This window comes from Notamacropus eugenii, chromosome 6 (assembly GCF_028372415.1).
Source record: "Notamacropus eugenii isolate mMacEug1 chromosome 6, mMacEug1.pri_v2, whole genome shotgun sequence".
Lineage (NCBI taxonomy): Eukaryota > Metazoa > Chordata > Mammalia > Diprotodontia > Macropodidae > Notamacropus > Notamacropus eugenii.
This window is the reverse complement of record NC_092877.1, coordinates 314,005,534-314,027,639: the sequence shown is the minus strand read 5'-3', so window position 1 is coordinate 314,027,639 and position 22,106 is coordinate 314,005,534. Positions and strand designations below refer to the sequence as shown.

Sequence of the window (22,106 nt, the reverse complement as noted above, 5' to 3'; positions counted from 1 at the left end):
TCCAAGTCTGCTATTCACTGGGGATCCTGAATTTTGACCACAGCTTTGGCTTTGAAGCATCATGCAGGTGATAGAGGAAACAAGTAGACCTGAGGAGGTCTGCCCCCCTGTGGGTATCACAGGATGTTGCATGAGATTACTTCACCCGTAAGACTCTTGTCTCTGCCTACGGCGTGTGAAAAGGAGTAAGCTTCAATATCAGGCATGTGCTGGTAGATGTTCTGACAGCTGCTCTCCAGAATAAATAACAATCCAGCCAAACAACTAACCAAATGAATGAAATAAAAAAATAAAGCAATGAAGAGGAAGTCTAAATATGAATTACATTTACATGTGTGTGTGTGCGTGCGTGCACAGGACACATTTTTAAGTTCAATCTCTATTATTTACATGTTATCCATTACTTTCTTAGGTCTAGACAATCAATAGAACAATCAATCAAGCCCTAAGCTGTAACATTTGCCGATTCCCCAGGTAGAAATGCTCACACCCAAAATTTAACATTTGACTGGAGAGCCAGTAGGAGTGGGCTGCAGCCACTGCCCTCAGTGGGGTTCTGTTCCCCAGCACCACACTTAGAGACTGTCACAGATGGAAAGCGGCTCAGATAGCTTGTGGTCTTACCATATGGGTCAGGACAGGGACTTTCTTGTGATTTCACCGGCACAGTGAGGGGACTCCCTCTATCAGTGCAAGTCAATCTCTTCTCTGCAATTATTAGAGTCTTAGATAGCTTCCTGGAACATGAGAGATGAAGGGAACTGTCCACAGACAGCTATCATGACTTCCCTCCATCTTCCAGCATAACAAGAGCTGCTGGTCCACTGGTCATGAGAACAAGCCTGGTTGTGTGTCCTCTCTTATTCCCATTTACTCCCCTTTTCCTTCTACTTTAGAGTTGCCATTCATGCCTAAGATCTAGTACCTTTCCTCCCTTCTTCCCACTTCCACTCCCCACCTTTTTCCTTTCCTTGGGGTCTGGTCCTCTTGCCCTTTTGCTTGCTTGGGTAGTTGGGCATGTAGCTGCAAGAAACAGCCTCAAGTAGACAATGGAGGCACTTCTGTGTAATGCACATGAGTAGGTATACTTTCTGAATACAGAGTAAATTACCTTTCATAGGTTACTCAGTCCTCTTTTGCATTGCAGTGTTCTATGTATGACCTGGTAGTACAGTATTCTTAAGGAGAGGTTGTATCTTATTCTAGAAAGAGTGATGTGCTTAGCATCAGAAGATCTGGGTTTGAGTCCCATTTCTTTAACCTGTCATACGTGTGACCAAAGGTAAGACATTTACCCTCTGAGTCTCAGAGTTTCCCCGGTAATCAGAAGAGGATACTATGATTTACCAAAAGGTATTTGTGAAGACATCTTTGTAAAGTACAAAGTCATGAAAGGCTGGCCTCAGATCCCTGAAGATATGGGTTCTAGTCATGCCTCTGACATATACTAGGTCACCTCTTAGTGCTCTAGGCATCTCTCTTCTGTTCATAAGGTGCCTATTGACATTGGTGGAGAGTCCTATCATCTGGGAATTTCCTATGAACTCACAGATGAATGAAATCAAAAGGCCAGTCTCATCTCCTTCCCTCCCCAAACCACTTTAGAAATGTTGGGTATTAATACATTTCTTTTCCTAGGCATGACTACAGAAGGAGAAAGCATGGTGAAAATGATTTAGCAAATATTAAGTGCTATTGCTAGTGTAAATTGATGGGAAATGGATGGAGACTGTATGGGACCTTTCCTTCCATTCCATTTTTTCTGGGTTAAAATTTGACCACTTTCCCTCCCACCCCTTGACTCTGTCCAGTGATTATCTTTGCCAGTCTTTGCCAGTCTTCCTTCTAGATGGTTGACATTTCCTTAAAAGGCTGACCCATACACTTGCCCTATGCTTAGTCTAATGTGTGATAGCATGTTAAGTAAGGCATGTGCCTAATTGCCTCATGATCAGTAAAACTAGGCACCCTCTTAGGAAAAGAAGGCAAATCCTGCAGAGAAGTCTTTACCATCTGCATTTTTAGGGAGATAGATCTGGATTCCCACTTGAAACCAAACTGAATGTTTCAAGTTGGTTTCTAGTGTGCAGAACTCATTAACTTTTGGAAAGCAAGCAAATCATATGAATGAAACTGATTGTGTAAGCCTGTTTTTAAAAAGGTTCTCTAGGGGTCTGAAGGAGCCATTCATATCACACCAGGTTATATTCCGGAGGTGAGAAGAGAGTGGTGAGAACCCTGCCCTGACATTTCAGGGAAAGGATGATTGAATGACATGTTTTCTTTAGATCAAATGAGAAGTGGGGCGGAAAGAAAAGAGAGAAAGAAAATAGGTAAATTCCTGTATGTGGCTTGCCAGCGCTGACAGTTTCTAGCGTTGCTACAGAATAGAACTCTGTGGGAAAGCCCTATAGTACTTTCCTTCTTAGATCCAGGGTAGCAGTATTAAGTGGAAGGAGATGGGTGTGTATGTCTGAGAACCAGGAGTGAGGACTAAAATGGGATGAGGGTGTTGGTGATGACAGGTTTCTTCTAAGTCACAAATGAAGATTTATTCTCCCCTCCATAACTCCCCTGACCTCGCTTCCAGGCTACTTAGATCCATAAATTATTTGAGTCAAGTGGGTGATAAGAGGTCATTTATCAGAGGTTCTTAACTTGGGGTAAATTCTTTTTTAAAATTGATAACTATTTCAATATAATTAGTTTCCTTTGTAACATTATTTATTTCATTTTATGAGTGGAAATTATAGGCAGGCAGTTTGCGACTCATTACAGATAAACATGTTCTGATGACTAGAACTGTGCAACAATGAAAAAGGCAAGTCTACCTCCTGCCAAAGTAAACTTTTCTGCTACTGGAGTTTTTTTAAAAAGCAAATTGGATGCTAGATGATCCTGTATGAGGAATGTGATGGGGGGAGGAAGGGGTTGCCTGCATGGGTAGGAAGTTGGACCAAATGATGCCTAAGCTTCCTTCCAGTTATAATGTTCTGTCTAGTTCAATCTTCTTTCTTTCCTCCAGCACTTATTTCATAGAACCATAGATTTATGTATCCAATGATTGACATACCCTGGAATTTTCTTTCCTTGGAGATTGGGTGTTCCATGATTGGCAGCCATCATTGGAAGAACCTTGGTGTTAAGAAGATGAGTTAGCTTTTCTTTTCTTTTTCTTTCCTTTTTTTTCAGGGAGTAGCTAGGGATTGTTGAAAAGACCATGCAATTTTCAAAACAGCCCAGCCCACTCTCTTCCCTTTGTTCTGTACTAGACCAAGCTTATGGTTGTGTCTATGGGCTATTCATCCAGCTGCACGTATCACAGTCTGGACAAAAGATATTCTTCTTCATAGTATCCTAGATTGAGAGTGAGAAGGAATTTGAGAGATCATTACTTCCAACTCCTTCCTTCATTTTTCAGATGAGGAAAGTGAGATCCAGAGTGATTATGGTGATGTGCACCAGGTTACATAGTAAGTGGCAGATATGGGATGAGAGATTGCTAATCCATTTCACTTTCCACTGGAGCACAGACTCATCCTCTGTGTGTGTGTGTGTGTGTGTGTGTGTGTGTGTGTTGTTACACTAAACTCTTCTTAGGTGCTTGTAGATCCCACTAAGAAAGCTCTAAAGTTTTCCAAATCTTTTTGCCATCAGCACAATATCATCTGGAAACAGGAGCATGTAGACAACCTTCATATCTATAGGGAATCTCCCTTTTCCATTTGGATGCTGCAGTGGACACCCTCAAAGATACTGAAAAACACCTATTTGGAACGTGTGGTACCCTGAGGCAAAGAGATAAAAGGAAAATAAACAAAATGGACACCACGAAAGCAGAATGTGCAAAACTTTTTTCTCCTCTTAAAAATACTGCCATTTATTTTAGGAACTGGTGCAAGAGCATTTAAGGGATACAAATAGGTGCTTACTAAAGGTTCTTCATTTAATGACATAAGGTGAGGGGAACCAAAAGGAAACGATCAAATGGTTCTAATGTAGTCTGCCCCACAACCTGTACAGAAACTATGACCTTCATCCAGTAACATTTGGCTAATCTGCAGGTGGATATTAATATTTATCTCCCTAGAGCAGGTCTTCTTGTTTCTATATTTAGCTACACAGTAGTTGTCTGATTTTATAGGTCCACCTTAGTACCTTTAAAATACATCTCTGAGTCAGTGTTGTGTTTGGAAATGTAAGTTCTCTGAGGGTTGGGGCAGGTGTCTGTTTAGTTGTATCTAGTATACAGATTAGCCTAATGCCAGAGACATGTGGGCATACTTTTTGATGGTGGTGACGGAAAGTACAGTAAGAAATCTAGAAACTGCAGGATTGCTTGGAGCAGTTTTTCGTTTAAGACACTTGCATAAAATGTATATATTTTTTGCTATAACTGAGATTCTTTCATTAGAGAAACACTGTTTTGCATAAAGTACAATATACCCATTGTGTGTAGTGTCTGTCCTTGGTACCAAGAGTAGACAAAGTAATATAAATTAAAAGAGCAGCAAACAGCTCTGGCTGGGCGGGGAGAGAGGGAAGGGATCGAACCAGTCACTCTTTTTGCTTCCCTATTTTTTTTTTTAAACTCCATCTCCCTCTCACCTTCTCTGACTTGGGTTTAGCTAAATAGCATCAGAGGTTGGAGCCCAGTCATTTCAAAAGCAACATTCATGCTGTGAGATCTCCACTTGACAGTTTCTCGTGAGTACACTTTGGTGTAAGGGGAAATGATGTCAGGTGTGGACACTGTCTATTTTAGCTAGCGCATCTCTGTTCACTATGGGAGAATCTTGACTGGTAAATTACCTGGCCTTAGAATGCCGCAAGGTCAACTTGAGAAAACTTAAGCTTTTTACCTCCTTGTAGGTGAAACCTGAAAAAAATATTAAATCTCAATCTTCCTATGCTCTTTGAATCCATCAGCAAACCATATTGAAATTATGCCTTTCCTCATAAGCACTTTGTCCTTCCTACTCTGATAACCATTTTATACTACAGCTGCTGAATTAGGTGTCAAAGGGCTTGATTCAGGACCTCCCTATTGACACTTGCTACCTGTGTGACCCTGGACAATCCACCTTTATGGACCTCAGTTCCTCATCTATAAAATGAAGAGTTTGGAGTAGGTAGTCTTCAGATTCCCATTCTGACCCTAGTAATCCTATTAACCTATAACCTTCATACTGAAGTCTCCTGGTATTTCTTGACATATTAAAGGAATAAATCTGCATGTTAAGGGGCACATTTTTCTAGATCAGAGGTTCTTAACGTTGTTTGAATAATAGATACCTTTGGCAGTCTGTGAACCCCTTCTTGGAAAAATGTTCTTAAATGTATAAACTAAAATACATAGGATAACAAAGGAAACTAATTATAATGAAAGTAATAAAAGTTATAAAAATATTTTTAAAAGCCCAAATTTTATTATATATTATATATACATACATTATACATATAATATAAAATATAAATATAATATAAATAGATATAATATAATTAATATTATAGTATTAATATACAAATGTGATTAGTATATAACATAATATAAAGAATATTAATAATATGATTTAATTAATAATATAAAAGTCCCTAAATGAAGAGCTCATATTCTAGATTAACAAATCATTTTTGAAGTTCATTCTAAACATGCAGAGTTGAAATATTTTAACTGCTTATTTTAGTTTGAGTTTGAATTGATAGAGCTCTGCTTTAACAAGTAATTAAATCACAAATTTGCCTTCTCTTAGAGACCAGATTTTGTTCCTTGCGATGCATGACGAAAGAGGAACTCTTTGGCACTTTTTAATAGGTTAGACCTTCCATGATGCCAGACTGACATGTGATCAGCTAGTTTTTAACTTGAAACAATTGTAAAGTGCTATCGTCCACTCCTAGGCTCATTCGTGACAGATGAAAGCCAAGGCAGCAGTTTAGCAAAACGAGTAGGTACAGCCAACAGCCATGCGGAATCCAAGAAAGTTCATGTGCTTAGTGACCATACATGTTAAGAAAACTAAATGCGTTCTGAAGATCTACTCATTTTATGACCTCTTTCTTTGAATCTGAAAGTATCTCCTGAGGTGGACTAGAGCTAGCTCATAAGGCTTTTTGAGAGCTTATTGTAAAATATTCAGTGTGAACATTAACTCCTATGAAATCAGCAAGCAACACAAACCAAGGCTTGGTTGGTTGTTTTATTGATTGCATAGACGTAATAAGCTGTTGGAGAAAATGTTAATGATGCAGATTAAGCTTAAAAGGTATGATATGTACATTTTGGGTTTTTTTGTCAGTTGGTTGTTAAACATTTATCAGCACACCCTTGAGTATTTCTCTAGTTTGAACTGTGACTTTCCTGCTGATTTTTTGATTCATTGGTGGGAATTCTGGATGTAGTTAATACTTTCTTGAGTGTTGTGTTTTATCCTTCAGGAGGAAGAGCATGGAATTTGGCATTAGAGGGCTTGTGTTTGGAGTCCATTTCTGGGATTGTTTGACCTTGGACAAGTCTCTGGGTCTCATTTTCTTCATCTGTAGTATGAGAGGGGTTAGACATGCTGAACTGGAAGATCCTTGAAGCTCAGACTCTATAATCTTACATAATCCCATGACTCTTGAATGCTATCTTGTTATCTTTTATTAAATGACACAAATTCATGCGCTCACATTTTATTTCTTTAACATATAAAACTTGGATTTCCTCTTGTTGAGAAGACCATGTGGAAGGATTATTGTGTCATGGAAAGTGAACTGACTTTGGAGTCAGAGAACCTGCCATGCAATCCTGGCTTTATTACTTAGCCTACTTAACTTCTTACAGTCTTAGTAACTTCATCTTTAAATAAGGAGATAACCTCCAATGCCTTTCAGTTCTAGATTGGTTTTTCTTTATCTGTTTGATGTATCTTTGATTGCATCACCAAACAATTCTTTATTTTCCCTTTTATTTTTAATTCCTTTATATTTGTCCAAAACTGAGAGAGAGAAATTAAAATTGCCTTCCACTATTGTGAGTCAATAAATGTTTATTAAGCACCTATTATGACCCAAGCACTGTGATAAGGGGTGAGAGTACAAATATAAATGAAAATAAAGACAATCTTTGCCTTCAAAGAGCTTACAATTTAATGGGGAAGACAATACACTAAAAGAAGCTAAAAGTGGGAGGATAGGTAGGGGAAGGGAGAGAGAGGAGGACAGGGAGAAGGCACAAGGAGTGGGGGAATGATAAAGAAATCTAAAAACGTCCAAAAGCAGGGAAACTGGTAGGAAATGAGAAGACTGTGGTGCATCCCCTCCTTAAATGGGAGGCATTGGAGCTCATATCCTGATTTTCCAGTCAGAGTTCAATCAGAGGATTGAATGAGAGGATACTGATGAGATGTAAGTACCAAGGCTGATTCAGTCTTTCTGCAGGAGAATGAGATTTCCCAGTGATGAGTTTCCTGAGGAAAGAAGGCAAGATGGTGAAGTCCATGTCTATGTTTTACAATTCAATTAATTTTTTAAAAATCATTTATTTATTTATTTAACTTTAAACATTCATTTTCACAAAATTTTGGGTTCCACATTTTCTCCCCTTTTGTCCCCTCCCCCCACCCCAAAACACTGAGCGTTCTAATTGCCCCTATCACCATTCTGCTCTCTCTTCTATCATCCCTCTCTGCCCTTGTCTCCATCTTCTCTTTTGTCCTGTAGGGCCAAATAACTTTCTATACCCCTTTACCTGTATTTCTTATTTCCTAGTGGCAAGAACAGTACTCAACAGTTGTTCCTAAAACTTTGAGTTCCAACTTCTTTTCCTCCCTCCCTCCCCACCCCTTCCCTTTGGAAGGCAAGCAATTCACTATAGGCCAAATCTGTGTAGTTTTGCAAATGACTTCCATAATAGTCGTGTTATATAAGACTAACTATATTTCCCTCCATCCTATCCTGTCCCCCATTACTTTTATTCTGTCTTTTGATCCTGTCTCTCCCCATGAGTGTTGACCTCAAATTGCTCCCTCCTTCCCATGCCCTCCCTTCCATCATCCCCCCCACCCTGCTTATCCCCTTATCCCCCACTTTCCTGTATTGTAAGATAGGTTTTCATACCAAAATGAGTGTGCATTTTGTTCCTTCCTTTAGTGGAATGTGATGAGAGTAAACTTCATGTTTTTCTCTCACCTCCCCTCTTTATCCCTCCAGTAATAAGTCTTTTGCTTGCCTCTTTTATGAGAGATAATTTGCCCCATTCCATTTCTCCCTTTCTCCTCCCAATATATTTCTCTCTCACTGCTTGATTTCATTTTTTTAAGATATGATCCCATGCTCTTCAATTCACTCTGTTCACTCTGTCTCTATGTGTGTGTGCGTGTGCGTGTGCTTGGTTGTAAACCCACCCAATACCCAGATACTGAAAAGTTTCAAGAGTTACAAATATTGTCTTTCCATGTAGGAATGTAAACAGTTCATCTTTTGTAAGTCCCTTATGACTTCTCTTTGCTGTTTACCTTTTCATGGTTCTCTTCATTCTTGTGTTTGAAAGTCAAATTTTCTTTTCATCTCTGGTCTTTTCATCAAGAATGCTTGAAAGTCCTCTATTTCATTGAAAGACCAATTTTTCCCCTGAAGTATTATACTCAGTTTTGCTGGGTAGGTGATTCTTGGTTTTAGTCCTAGTTCCTTTGACTTCTGGAATATCCTATTCCACGCCCTTCGATCCCTTAATGTAGAAGCTGCTAGATCTTGTGTTATCCTGATTGTACTTCCACAATACTTGAATTGTTTCTTTCTAGCTGCTTGCAATATTTTCTCCTTGACCTGGGAACTCTTAAATTTGGCCACAGTGTTCCTAGGAGTTTCTCTTTTTGGATCTCTTTCAGGCGGTGATCTGTGGATTCCTTGAATACTTATTTTGCCCTCTGGTTCTAGAATCTTAGGGAAGTTTTCCTTGATAATTTCATGAAAGATGATATCTAGGCTCTTTTTTTGATCATGGCTTTCAGGTAGTCCCATAATTTTTAAATTGTCTCTCCTGGATCTATTTTCCAGGTCAGTTGTTTTTCCAATGAGATATTTCACATTATCTTCCATTTTTTCATTCTTTTGATTTTGTTTTATGATTTCTTGGTTTCTCACAAAGTCATTAGCCTCCATCTGTTCCATTCTAATTTTGAAAGAACTATTTTCTTCAGTGAGCTTTTGAATCTCCTTTTCCATTTGGCTAATTCTGCTTTTGAAAGCATTCTTCTCCTCATTGGCTTTTTGAATCTCTTTTGCCAATTGAGTTAGCCTATTTTTCAAGGTGTTATTTTCTTCAGCATTTCTTTGGGTTTCCTTTAGCAGAGTGTTTAATTGTTTTTCATGCTTTGCTTGCGTGTCTCTCATTTGTCTTCCCAGCTTTTCCTCCACCTCTCTAACTTGATTTTCAAAATCCTTTTTGAGCTCTTCCATGGCCTGAGCCCATTGAGTGGGCTGGGATATAGAAGCCTTGACTTCTGTGTCTTTCCCTGATGGTAAACATTGTTCTTCCTCATCAGAAAGGAAGGGAGGAAATACCTGTTCACCAAGAAAGTAACCTTCTATAGTCTTATTTGTTGTCCCTTTTCTGGGCATTTTCCCAGCCAGTGACTTGACTTCTAAATATTCTCTTCACACCCACTTGACCTCCAGATCCTCCCAGCCAGCGCTTGGGGTCTGAGATTCAAATGCTGCTTCCCAGCCTCAGGGCTTTGGGCAGGGGCAGGGCTGCTGTTCAGTGTGAGATCAAGTTCAGCTGCTCAGGTGGGGGCAGGGCTGCCTCAAGGGCCCCGTTCCCTCAGGGGGTTTATGCAGAGACCTTCAACAATGGATCCAGGCTCCTGCCTTCTTGGGGAGCCCCTGTCTGCTCCCACCTCCGCTGCTGCCTCCCGAGGGGGCCTGAGTTATGGGGGCACCCCACTCCCCTCTTGACCCGCCAAAGAGACCCTCTCACCAACCTTTGGCGCCCGTGGGTGGAGCGACCCGTGCGGCCACTGGAGATCCCGTCCCTGAAGCCTGCTCAGATCTGCTCCCTGCTCAGATCAGCTCCTCTTGGTGCAGCGTGGCCAAGGCAGGGCTGGGCTCCGGTCCGCAGTGTGAAGGACCTTTTGCGAGAGGTTTTCAGGCTCTCTGGAACAGAAATCTCGTCTGCTCTGTTCTGTGGCTTCTGCTGCTCCAGAATTTGTTGGCAGTTCTTTTTTTACAGATATTTTATGGGCTGTGGGTTCAGAGCTAGCGTATGTGTGTCTGTCTACTCCGCCATCTTGGCTCTGCCCTCCTCAATTAATTTTTAATTTATAAATTTAGTTGCTAAAGTATTTGGAACATGTAAGTTTAACATTGATATTATTTTATTGTCTGTAGCTCCCTTTGGTAAAATGTTTCCTCTTGGTTCTCTCTTTTTATGTTGTGAATGATTGATTTTGCTTTGTCTGATAGCATAATTGCAGTTCCTGGTTTATAAAATTCACTTGATCTATAGTAAATTTGATTCTAGCCATTATTTTTTATTCTGTATATGTCTTTGTTTTTTAGATGTGTTTCTTGTAAGAAATGGATTGTAGGGTTTTGTTTTCTTATCAAATCTGTCATTTTTTTTATTTCATAGGATTGTTTAACCCATTCACATTTAAAATTATAGGAGATTTGTATTTTCCTTCTTTTGACTCTAATGATTTCCCCCCCTCAAATTAGGCTTTTACCCCTTGTTCTTCTGTAAAGACATGTTGTCTCTAGTTATTTTACCTTAATATACTTTAACATAGCCATTGTTCCTAACAGCTCTCTCTCACTCCCAAAGCCCTTTCCCTCCATTTGTTATCCCTATTCCTAGTTCCAGAGTTTTGTTTTACTTGTTACTTTTATGTAATTATCTATATCTCTCTATTCTTTCTTTTCTGCTAAGTAGTCAAGGAAATCCCTTCTTCTTCCAACTTTGTTTTATTATTTTTTACTTTACAATTTTCATTTTCTGTGCCTTTTTCTCATTTTTTTCTTCATTATTTCTCTTTTCTAGACTTTTTACTCTTTGATGCATGGATTATATGCTTCATTTCTTCTTTAGTCTCTATATTTCTCACTGAATCTAAACTTCTTAGATAAACATTTTGAGTTTCCTCTTCTAAACAGCTCCTATTATCTTATAGATCTTGCCTTTGGTGTCATTTTTTCCCCATTTTATACTTCACTTGTGGACATACCAATTCCTGAAGGAGAGAGGAGGATAGAAATATTGCCCCATAGTAGAAATGCTTTAAAAGCAAAAAACAAAACAAAAAAGAAGCATCTATTTCTTTCATTATTTGGGCTCAAGTTTTCAGGATATGTTATTTTGGATTATATCTTGTGCTCCTTTGTTATTTGGAACCCATTTTCCTAGTCCTTCCTCTGGTTTTCAGTGGGTACAGAGGGCAGGGCCCCTTCAATGAGACAAAGAAAAGAAAGGCCTCAGCCTGGGAGGGAAACAGCAACCGTTACTATTGATAATTATTCTGAAGCCAGGAGGGTCTGGAAGAGAACCTTTTAGGCAGGGGGCAGGGGCCCCATGGTGCCTGAGCTTCACAGTTCAGTAGGCTCAAGGTTCAGGGAAGGGAAGGAAAGGGGAGGGGAGGGGAGGAGAGGGGAGGGAAGGGGAAACTTTCATAATTTCAGTTTTTCCCTCTTAGTCAGATTTCGACTCTTTCCCTATTGATGATTTTCCCTGGGAGCTGGACCTCAAAACTAAATAAATCTTTACCATAATGGGGATTTCATATTTTGCAGGTCTCAGTCTGAGCCCCCAAGTGGCTTACAGAGAGCCACAACTGGCACTGCCTGGATGTTGAGCTCTTTTCCTCAGGCTTAGTGGAGTGCCAACCCTGCTGGTATTCGCCCCAGATTTCCCAGTTCTCTGGCTGAGCTCTGAAACAACACAGAGTGCTGCCAACTGCAATACCAGCCAGAACAAGCATCTACCTTTTCTTTTCCTCCAACATGAGGTTTGGAGAGTCAGATTTCATTTCTATGGGAAGCCTGAGGATTGACTTGTATAGCTCTTTATGGTGGCTCATGGGGGAGGGACTGCTGAGCAATTACATTAAGGATTAAAGATTAGCCTTCTCATCTGTTAGTACATTGACTTGTTATCTCGTTTGGTTCATGGTGTCCTAGGCAGGAGAAATTGCTTTATCTCTTGCATTTAATTCCTATTTTGGAGATGTTTTTTTCAAGATCAGAGAAAATGTCTAGTCCTCCATCTTGTTGGTCATGTCATCTAGAAATTGTTGAAATTTAAGGCTTATAAGTTGTCATTAAATTTTAAGGATTTTAAATTTAAACACTTTTTGACTTTCTGAAGACTGATTGAGCCTCAGTTTCTCATCTTTAAAGTAAAAATAGCACCTGCTTCACATAATTGGATTAAATGAGATTTTATATTTAATATTATATATGTAACATATATACATAAAATGATAATGATGATAGTCATTATCTCATTCATTTCAGGTATTCTGATGGAATTCTAAAAGGAATAGCTCTGGGACAGGTTACTATCTTCCTATTAATCTTTTATCTTTAATGTAATGTGTAGTATATTGCATGGGGGCTAAAATGACTTTTTTCTGAAAACTGATAAATAGCATATATGGGTATATAGCTTGTCTTTTATAACTCTCTGCAGATGTCTTTGGCACAGCTTCAGTAGGACAATGGGGCTGATGTGTGCTTTATGTTGGTCATCCATGGTTTTGATTTCTTCTGTTTTTCAAAGCTTTTCATTCCATGTAATTTAGAGATTATGCACAGTCTCTTAAACCATGTGCTTACATTTTAATGGATCAATTTTATTTCTGTTTGACTACAAACAGTTATCTATAATGACACTTTGATTTTAGTATGGAAGGTAGCTACGTGGTGCAGTGAATGGAATTTTGGACTTGAATTCAGAGAGACTTGAGTTCTAATTTGACTTCAGACACTTATTTTTTTGTGTGACCACGGACAGGTCACATCACCTCTCTCAGCCTCAGTTTTCTTACCGATAAATGGGGGATAATAATAGCAACCGCCTCACAGGATTGTTGTGAGGATCAAATGAGATAACATATAGTGCTTTGTAGACCTTCAGCATAGAGAATGTGAGTATTATACTTCCCATTTTACAAATGATGAAATTAAGGCTCACATAGCAAGCAGACCCAATTAGTACTGATCAGGGAGATTGTGTGGTGCAGTGGAAACCATCACTGGATTTGAAGTCAGTTTTGAGTCCTAGCCCTGCTAGCCATTAGCAACAGAATTTTGGTTGGTCAGTCAACATGTGTTTATTATGCACTTACTATGTGTAAGGCAAGGTGCTAAGAACTGGGGATATAAATAGAAGCAAAAATATAGAACCTGCTGTCAGGAAGCTAACATTTTAATGGGGGAGATAACATACACCCAATATGTATGATGTATGCCATGCAAATGAAAATATCTCAGAGGGAAGACACTGAAGGGAGATGTTGGAAGAGGCCTGTAGAAGGTTGGATTTGAGCTGAATCCGATAAAAAATCAGAAAAGCCAGGAGGTGGAAGTGAAGAGGGAGAGTAATCCAGATACCGGGGATAGCTGATGGAAAGGTAGGGACTTAGGAGATAGACAGTCCCACATGGAAAAGAGAAGGAAGGCCAGCATTGCTATCTTGTAGGGTATATAGAGGGGAGATTGTGAATGATTTAAAAGCCAAAACAAGGATTTTAGACTTGATCCCTGATTTTGTTGCTACTGTCCTTGGCAAAGACTCTGGAATGTTTCCTTCTCTAGCTCGTTTCACAGATGAAGAAACTGAGGCAAAAAGTGACTTTCACAGGGTCACATAGCTAGTAAGAGTCCAAGGTGAGATTTGAACTCAGGAAAATGAGTCTGCCTGACTCCCAGCTCAGGAGTTTATCCGCTGTGCCACCTAGCTATCCTTGATTGTTGGTCCTGGAGGTAAAGAGTCACTGGAGTTGATAGAGTGTGGGGAGAAAGTCACTTTACCTATGTGGGTATTGGTTTCCTTATCTGTAAAAAACAATTGAGCATTAAACTAAGTAACTTCTAAGGCCTCTTCAAGTTCCAAATCTATAATCTTCTGATTAATATTAATATTATCAAATGAGGTAATATTTGTAGAGTACTTAGCACAGTGCCTGGCATAGATTAGGCCCTTAATATATGCTTGTTCCATTCTCTTGCCCTTTGACCTATGATTTCTTAGATCCGAGATTAGTACTTTTTTTAGAACATAGTACCAGCACAAATTCATTGTTACTTCTCTTCTATAAAATCCAACGTCAAAGACACAAAGGTTAGTCAGCACATGCGGTCATGACAGAGTATGCAGGGAGCCCTCTCTTTATTTGTGACTCCACACAGTGTGAGTCTATCTGTGAGAATTAGTTAGCCACCAAAGTCTATGAGCAAGGAGCAAGGTTAACCTTGAAATAGTAAACTATCCTGGAGAACAAAGGTCTTCATTGAAGAGAGAAGAGTTTTCCATGAAATTGGAGGAGCCAAGGTTTCATGAGACTTGCTCCTTAAATAGAGCATTTAGAAGCATGTCCTTTTAGGCAACACCACTGGAATGGGGTTTTATGGTGAATGCACAGGGCCAACATCCTTGTTCTGTTAAGCTCCAGGAAACAGAAGGATGGGGAGGTGTGAAAATGATCATTTATAACATGACCCGCCTATGGGCTCTTGCAAAAACACGTTCCAGTAACTGTCATTTTAACAAGTGCTTAGCTCTCAAGTTCCCTTTGAAGAAAGTGGAGAGATTCAGATTTCAAAATTCTGGCGTACGAGGAGACTTCCCAAGAAGACCAGAACAGGAAGTCTGCAGAATTGGGCAATTTTGGATAATTGCTGAGTGCCTGAGATGTCCCCTTTGTTAAGAAAGGCAGAGTTAGCTCAGAAGATGGGAGCCTGCTTCTGTCATCAGGTCATCAACGCTGAAGTTCTACCCTGTTGGCCTCTGCATGGAACGGAGGAGGTGACCGCGAATTCTTGAATGCTACCCTAGGGCAACACAGAGCTCTGTTGGATCCCTGCAAAGCTGGGAGAGCTTTGATTGCAGACCAGATTTCATGCGATCATAGATTTAACATTCTTTCCCCTTATTAGCCTAAAATTGGCATCGAGTCTCCTAGACATTGAGCCTACTTACTTTTCCACGTACTGTTCGGGTCATTCTAGGGCACTCTGACAGGGGACTGTTACTGATGGTGACTCCTTCTGTTCTATTGCAGACTCAGGCTCCATAATTCAAGGCTTCATTTGCTGCTGTAGAAATTCCTCAGGCAGGAAGTAATCTAATGAGGGGCGGTGGACTGGGTAGACTCTAAGGTCTCTTCTAATTCAAAAACTGTAAGCTTCCATTTCCTCCACAATGGGAAGCCTGTGGAGAAATGCAGCTGTTTGATGCTTCCTTTTCAATGCCAGCCAAGGCTATGCCATAATATGATCTGGAGGGTCATGTGTTTGAACCTATGTCAGTTGCTTTTAATAAAATAAGAAAGAGATAGATGGCTTGCAAGTTCTTTGACCCCATTTGCTTAAAAAGCTTGGAAGCCCAGAGCAAGGCCAAAGGACATTGTGGGAGGTACAAGTAAAGGTGACTTTTTATTTTATGATTATCCTACAGGAATGGCAAAAACTCAATTATGACATCTACACCTTACGGAGAACTCGAAAGGATGTGAGAAACAGATGGAAACGCATTTTGGAAGATTTAGGTATGGATTCTGATGGGATTGCCAGGCTCATTTTGAGGAGCTGTGGCTATTGAATGAGGTGTTTTTTTTCTTCATTTAGTGAGGTTTTTTTTTCATTGTTGCCACATTCTTATAAAAAATATTCTGATATAGAAAAACATTTTCCTCCAAAATGATCTGCCTTGGATTTTTTGTTTTGTTTTTTGATTTGAATAAAAAAATGCCCCAGTAATTGCCTGACTACTTTTTGTGAATTATTTGCTCACTTCTTTCTCTCTTACAGTCACGAAAAGAGAAATGCCTGAATGTTCCCATTATGTCACAACTCACTGTCTCAATGATGTATACACACATCTGGTTTTTAGCTACCGTATTTTTAATCGACTAATGTTGTATGGTTCTAGATATACAAAGTGGGTAGAATGCTGGACTCGCAGTCAGGAAGACCTGAGTTCAAATCCTACCTTAGACATTTATTAGCTGCATGATCTTGGGCAAGAAACTTAACCTCTGAGCCTCCTTTTCCTCAGCTGTAAGATGGGGATGATAATAGCACCTACTTCAGGGTTTTTGTGAAAAGCAAATGGGATAACATGGTGCTTTGTAAACCTTGCTATACACAAATGCTAGCTTTATTATTCTTATTACTCCCCTTATACAGTTACCAAACAGGTAATTTTTTTTGCATTTAAAAAATTATTAATAATAAAAATAATAGTTCTTAAATAGTACTTTTAGGTTTACCAACCATCTTATTTTATATTTATATTATTTTATTATATGATATTATTTATTTATGATAACCTCACAAAAACCCTGGGGGTTAAGTGCTGTTATTATTATCCCTATGAGTGGTGGATAGAGCTTTGGGCTTGGAGTCAAGAGTTCAAATCCAGCTTTAGCTGGCTTTGTGACCCTGGGCAAATCACATAATCTCTGCTTGTCTCAGTTTCCTCATCTGTAAAATAAGGGGGTTGAATCTAATGGCCTCCAAACTTCCTTCTAACCCTTGATCTATGATCTTATGACCCTCAAAGTGGGCAAGTCTTTCCTGCGGAAATGTACTAGACCAGCAATGGGGAACTTGCAGCCACATGTGGCCGCGAGGCCACCCACCCCTATGCAGCTAGACCATGGGTTATAACCTTTTAATAACATGGAGTCAAGTGATTCTGCTCTATTTTTTTGGGCACGGAGTTGGTTCTGCCTGACTTAGCAATTAGAGATACGTATTAGAGCGCTTGTTGAAGTATTTTAATTAGGTTGTTAGGGGAATGACAACAATTCACACTTACACAGCTCTCTAGCTAGTGAAGCAGCCACTATTCCATTATCTCCATTTTACAAAGGAGAAAACTGAGAATCAGAGTTAGTCATACACAGCTAATAAGTAGTAGAACTGAGGTTTGAACTCAGGTTTCCTAACTCCAAGTTAGCACTCCTTTCCACTGCACCATGTGGGAGCTTGGATCAAGAGGAAACTGGAAGGAAGAATGTCATTCATAGTTTTGGACAATTTAAGGAGGAGGGAAGGCTGAGATGGTGGCTCTTCCCACCTGGAGCTTTGAGTACCCAGAAAGAAGAATGGGGGTGGGTGGATGAAGGAATGAATGACTAGGGTTATGGAAGAAAGGCTGCAAGGAGATGGGGAGAGGGATACAGAAAATTTTGCCCATGTGTCCCACTGAAAACAATTATTTTCCTGCAGGCAAATCGTTTCTTACTCAAACCACTGCTTTAAAATTGTGAATTTTTCTGTTCTAGGCTTTCAAAAGGAAGCAGACTCCTTGTTATCAGTGACTAAACTCAGCACCATCAGTGACTCTCAAAACACGAGGAAAGCACAGGAGATATTGTTAAAACTTGCTGAAGAGACAACTATTTTTCCAACAAATTGGGAGCTCTCAGAGAGGTACCTCTTTGTGGTGGTAAGTGGATGACTTTTCATTTTCTTTGCCCTAATATTACTGCAAACTCTCCTACCTTTCTTGCTTAGCATGTGAAAGAATGGATTATGATATTTCTTAGATTGTCAAGTTCAAAGTGAGAGTAGAATCCCAGGGTATATACTCTTTGGGTTCTGATAGTCGATGCATGGAGGAAGGTGGCTGTCATGACAGTGAATTTTTGTCTTCAGAACAAGGCTTGGAGGATTGTTGACCTTTATGCCTCTCTTATTTCTGGCTTTAGCTGCTTGTACTTGCCTATATCCTTGAATATTTATATTAGGGCATGTCTTGTTGAGAGATTCCAACCCTCTCCACCCCAGCTTAGACTTTGACAAATCTAGCTTTGGTATCCCTTTGTTGGCTGTGAACTGATGAAATAGTTCATTGTAGGTAGATTTTGTCCCTTGGGTTTCCTTCTTGCCCCTTATACAAATACTCTGAAATATATCTGATAAGATTTGAATTGGGCCAATAAGGGTAGCTAATGGAAGAGAGAGATCAGCTCTCTCCCTCCCCCTTCCTTTCTCCATATCATAAGATCATGGAATTTTTCAAGCAGGAACTGGCTTTAATGACCATCTAGCCTCACCCACTCCTCCTCATTTTATAGTTGAGGAAGCTGAAGTCCAGAGAGGTTAGGGTTCCAGAGGTAGTAATTAGCAGGCCTAAGATTTAGATCATAAGGTCATAGGATCATAGGTTTAGAGCAGGGACCCAAGAGATTCTGTTTTGATAAATAGTGAGTAGCCCACCCCTGGAGATACTGTTGATGAGCTACATGTGGGGATGTGTTTCTAAACTAGCTCAGTCCAACCTCCACGTTTTACAGATGAGGAAACTGAGACATGGAGATGTTAAGTGACTTCCAAGATTACACAGGTTTTAAGTGGTAAAACTCGGATTTGAGCTTAAGTTTTGTCACTCCAAATTTCACACTCTTTCCATTGCCTCATAATCAATATCTTTACAATAGTCAACAAGTGAGAAATCCTGTTAATGAAAGGTAATGATCATGCTAGCTAGCATTTAGATAGGCTTTAAAGTCATAGAGAATTTCCTTGTATATTATTAATCTCCCTTGATGTCCACAGGAACCCTCTGAATTAGTCAGGGCATCTAGGAGTCAGGCAGTATGGTTTCAGGATTTGGAATCACTCCATCACAGAAGCTCGGAGTTGGGAGGGCTTTCAGAGGACAAACCTGGAAGGTTGGAGGTCTAGATTTGAATCTCAGCTCTGAAATTTTCCAAGGCTGATATTTGGCAAATCACTTGACCTCCCTGGGCCTCAGTTTTCTCATCTGTAAACTGGGAGGGAGAGTAATAGTATTTGCACTTCCTACTTCACAGGGTTGTGAGGAAAATGTGTTTGTGAACCATAAAGTACTTCATGCAGGTGAACAGGGAACATTATTATTATTGGTGTTGTTAGCATCCTCATTTTAATAATTAAATTTAAGAAATTTAAATTTTAATTAAATAAGTTTAAATTTAACAATTTTAATAAGTGCTTGTTGATCTATTATTGATATAGCAATACAACTGAAAAAAGAAAAGACTTATAAGTAACCTTGTTTATGTAGGAAAGTAGGCCTCTGTTTCCTCCTTTGTGAAAAGAGGGACTTGGGTAAATAATCTCCTAGGTCATGTCTAGTTCGGATATTTTGTCAACTATGAACACTCCTACGGGTTTTATTTGTGTGTGTGTGTGTGTGTGTGTGTGTGTGTGTGTGTGTGTGTGCACGCACTCACCTGAAGGAGCTCACTGTCTAATAGGGGAGACAGTATCTGAACAATTATGTATGAATAAGCCATAGACAGCATAAATTAGAGATAATCAAGAAAGGGAAAGTACTTAAAATTTAAACAAAGTGTTAAATAAATGTGTTGCTTGGTTAAAGGTAAATGTTTATTTCATATTTTAGTTTTTCCCAATTACATGCAAAAGCAATTTTTAACATTTATTTTTTAAAATTTTGAGTTCTAAATTATCTCCTTCCCTCTCTGCTTTACCCCTCTCTATGAGTAGGCAAGCATTTTGATATAGGACATACATGTGCAGTCATGCAAAACATATTTCCATGTTAGTCATGTTGTGAAAGAAAACACAACCCCCACCCCAGAAACAAACCTCAAGAAAAATAAAGTAAAAAAGTATGCTTTGATCTGCATTCAGACTCCATCAGTTCTTTCTCTGGAGGTGGAAAGCAACTTTCATCATGAGTCCTTTGGAATTGTCTTGGCTCATTGTACTGCTGAGAATAGCCAAGTCATTCGCAGTTGATCATCATACAATAATTGCGGTTACTATGCACAAGGTTCTCCTGGTTCTGCTCATTTCACTTTGCATCAGTTCATGTAAGTTAAAGGTACATGCTAACAAAAGGTGTCACCTTCTAGGAATTTCACTTGTGACTTTAAGGGTCTTTTGCCACTGCACTGATAGAGAGTAGCCCTGCTTCATACATTTGCATTTTGCTTTGACAGGATCGACTCATTGCTCTTGATGCTGCAGAAGAGTTTTTTAAAATGGCAAGTGTCATTTACCCCAAGAAGCCTGGACTGACCTACTTGACTGATGGCCAGAAGGAACTGCCTCAAGTTCCATTTCCAAGCCCCTAAAGAGATGGACCTGAAACATAACTTGAATTTTTCCCTGGGGACTCAGGGCAACCAGCCAAAGTACCATGGATTTTCTGTGGAGAATTACAAGTAGGAAGAAGACAAGGGAAGAGAAAAAAAAATTCTGTGTTGTGAATAGGAAACACACATCCATGTGCAGAAGGACAAAATACCTTGCCCAGCTCCAAGGGCTCCAAGGAAGGGCTAAATTAACCCTGGTGTGGGTCTTGTTTTAAGAGATGATTACAGTTCAGATTATTGTCCTTAGATAGGACTCATCGTGTATGTTTAAACCATCAGGGAAACCCATGGTCTCAGCTCTTCCTTTGGAGAACTTTAAACTCTATGCTGGTTCTCACAAAAGGAACATTCAATAATTCAACAGACTCAAAGCAAATTTATTCAGTGCCTCCTATGTGCAAAGCACAGTGTTAGGTGCCGTGGAGACAAAGATGAATAAGACATGGGTCCTACCCTTAGGTAGCTTATAACCTAGTGGGAGATGGGGCAGTTCAGGGGTGGCAGGGTAGGGAAAGCTAAGATCAGCTAAATGGATCTTAGTTGATAGGAAGCTGCTGATTATCCCATGTCAGGATGAATTACTTTCAAATAGCATACAATAAAATCTGCTGAACCCAACACTAAATCTAAACTGAATGTGGTGTAATCTTTCTTTGGTCATTCAGAAAACATATCAGCTCCTCATGGTGCCTCAGGTGCATCACTAGTAAATTACCTTTTATGCAAAAATGATGTTGGGCCAAGTTACTTGAGATGTGTAGAAATCCTGGTTTGGAAGCAGGGTGAGGCAGTCCAAAAGTGGTAAAGGCTGCTTTGAGGGGTAGTGAGTTGTCCATCACTGGAGAAATTCAAGTAGAGACTGGTGAGCTACATGTTAGGGAACATGTAAAGGGGGTTACTTTTTGGATAGGAGCTAGAATATATGACCTCTGAGATTCCTTCCAACTCTGATCTTCTATCTTTCCAATTGCTAGATTGCTAGAAAACTTAGGTTTACTGTTAATGAGATGGAAAATCTGGGCCTTACATGTAAGTACAGAGATGGCAATTTCTCACTCAATTTACAATTTACCTCACTCTCTCTATTATATATAGGAGTCAGAAAGATAGCTAATTAAAAGCTGTTTTTTTAAACCAGATTTATCCATTTTGCTTCATTTCCAGTAGAATGTAAGTCCCGTGAAGGCAGATATTTAAGTTTTTGTCTGTGCACCTAGCATCTAGCTGAAACCGTGTCATATCTCCTTAATAAATCTTATTGAATTGTTGGCATTTGTCAACCAAAACAGATTACTGTTGGGTTGTTTTTCATCTTTTTCTGCGTTGCCCATGCTCTTTTATTTCTTCCTCAACCGCTATAATTAGTAGACAGTGGTTATCCCCTAAGGAAGAAGCACAGTGCTTTTGTTTTTTCGAAGGGGCTGCCCTTGACCTGGAAGCTACACCCAAGGTCTTCAGCCTAATAGCTATGACTGTGTCTGAGACCTTTTCTACCTTCAGTTCCAAAGGGATACTCAAATGAAATAACACAGCTGGACAAATCCTTTTCAGCCAACTCTTGAAATGTTCCTTGGATAACTGAGAAATGAGCCTTGATATCTGATTGCCAGGTTTGCCTAGATAAGTGAGCTCCTCATACTGACTCCCTTTTAAGTGTTAGCATTTTATTTTCCAGGTTTTAAAGGACTAGGATTTATTAGTTGGTTACTGTGAAAAATCATGGTACTTGTAACTTTTTATTTTAAATTCAACCCCACATAGTTGACCCTAGTCTAAAAGGTGCTGACTGTT

At 39.5% G+C, this 22,106-nt stretch overlaps 1 protein-coding gene across 1 annotated transcript in view; it reads left to right on the top strand.

Annotated features, from left to right (window-relative positions):
• MREG (melanoregulin) overlaps positions 1-21,605 on the top strand; it is a 74,216-nt gene extending 52,611 nt beyond the window's left edge. Inside the window, exons 3-5 of the mRNA XM_072617602.1 lie at positions 15,656-15,746; positions 17,490-17,653; positions 20,160-21,605. Coding sequence (XP_072473703.1) covers positions 15,656-15,746; positions 17,490-17,653; positions 20,160-20,294 — 390 coding nt within the window. The 3' untranslated portion in view covers positions 20,295-21,605. The remainder of the gene's footprint in view (positions 1-15,655; positions 15,747-17,489; positions 17,654-20,159) is intronic.
• The last annotated feature ends 501 nt before the right edge of the window (positions 21,606-22,106 follow it).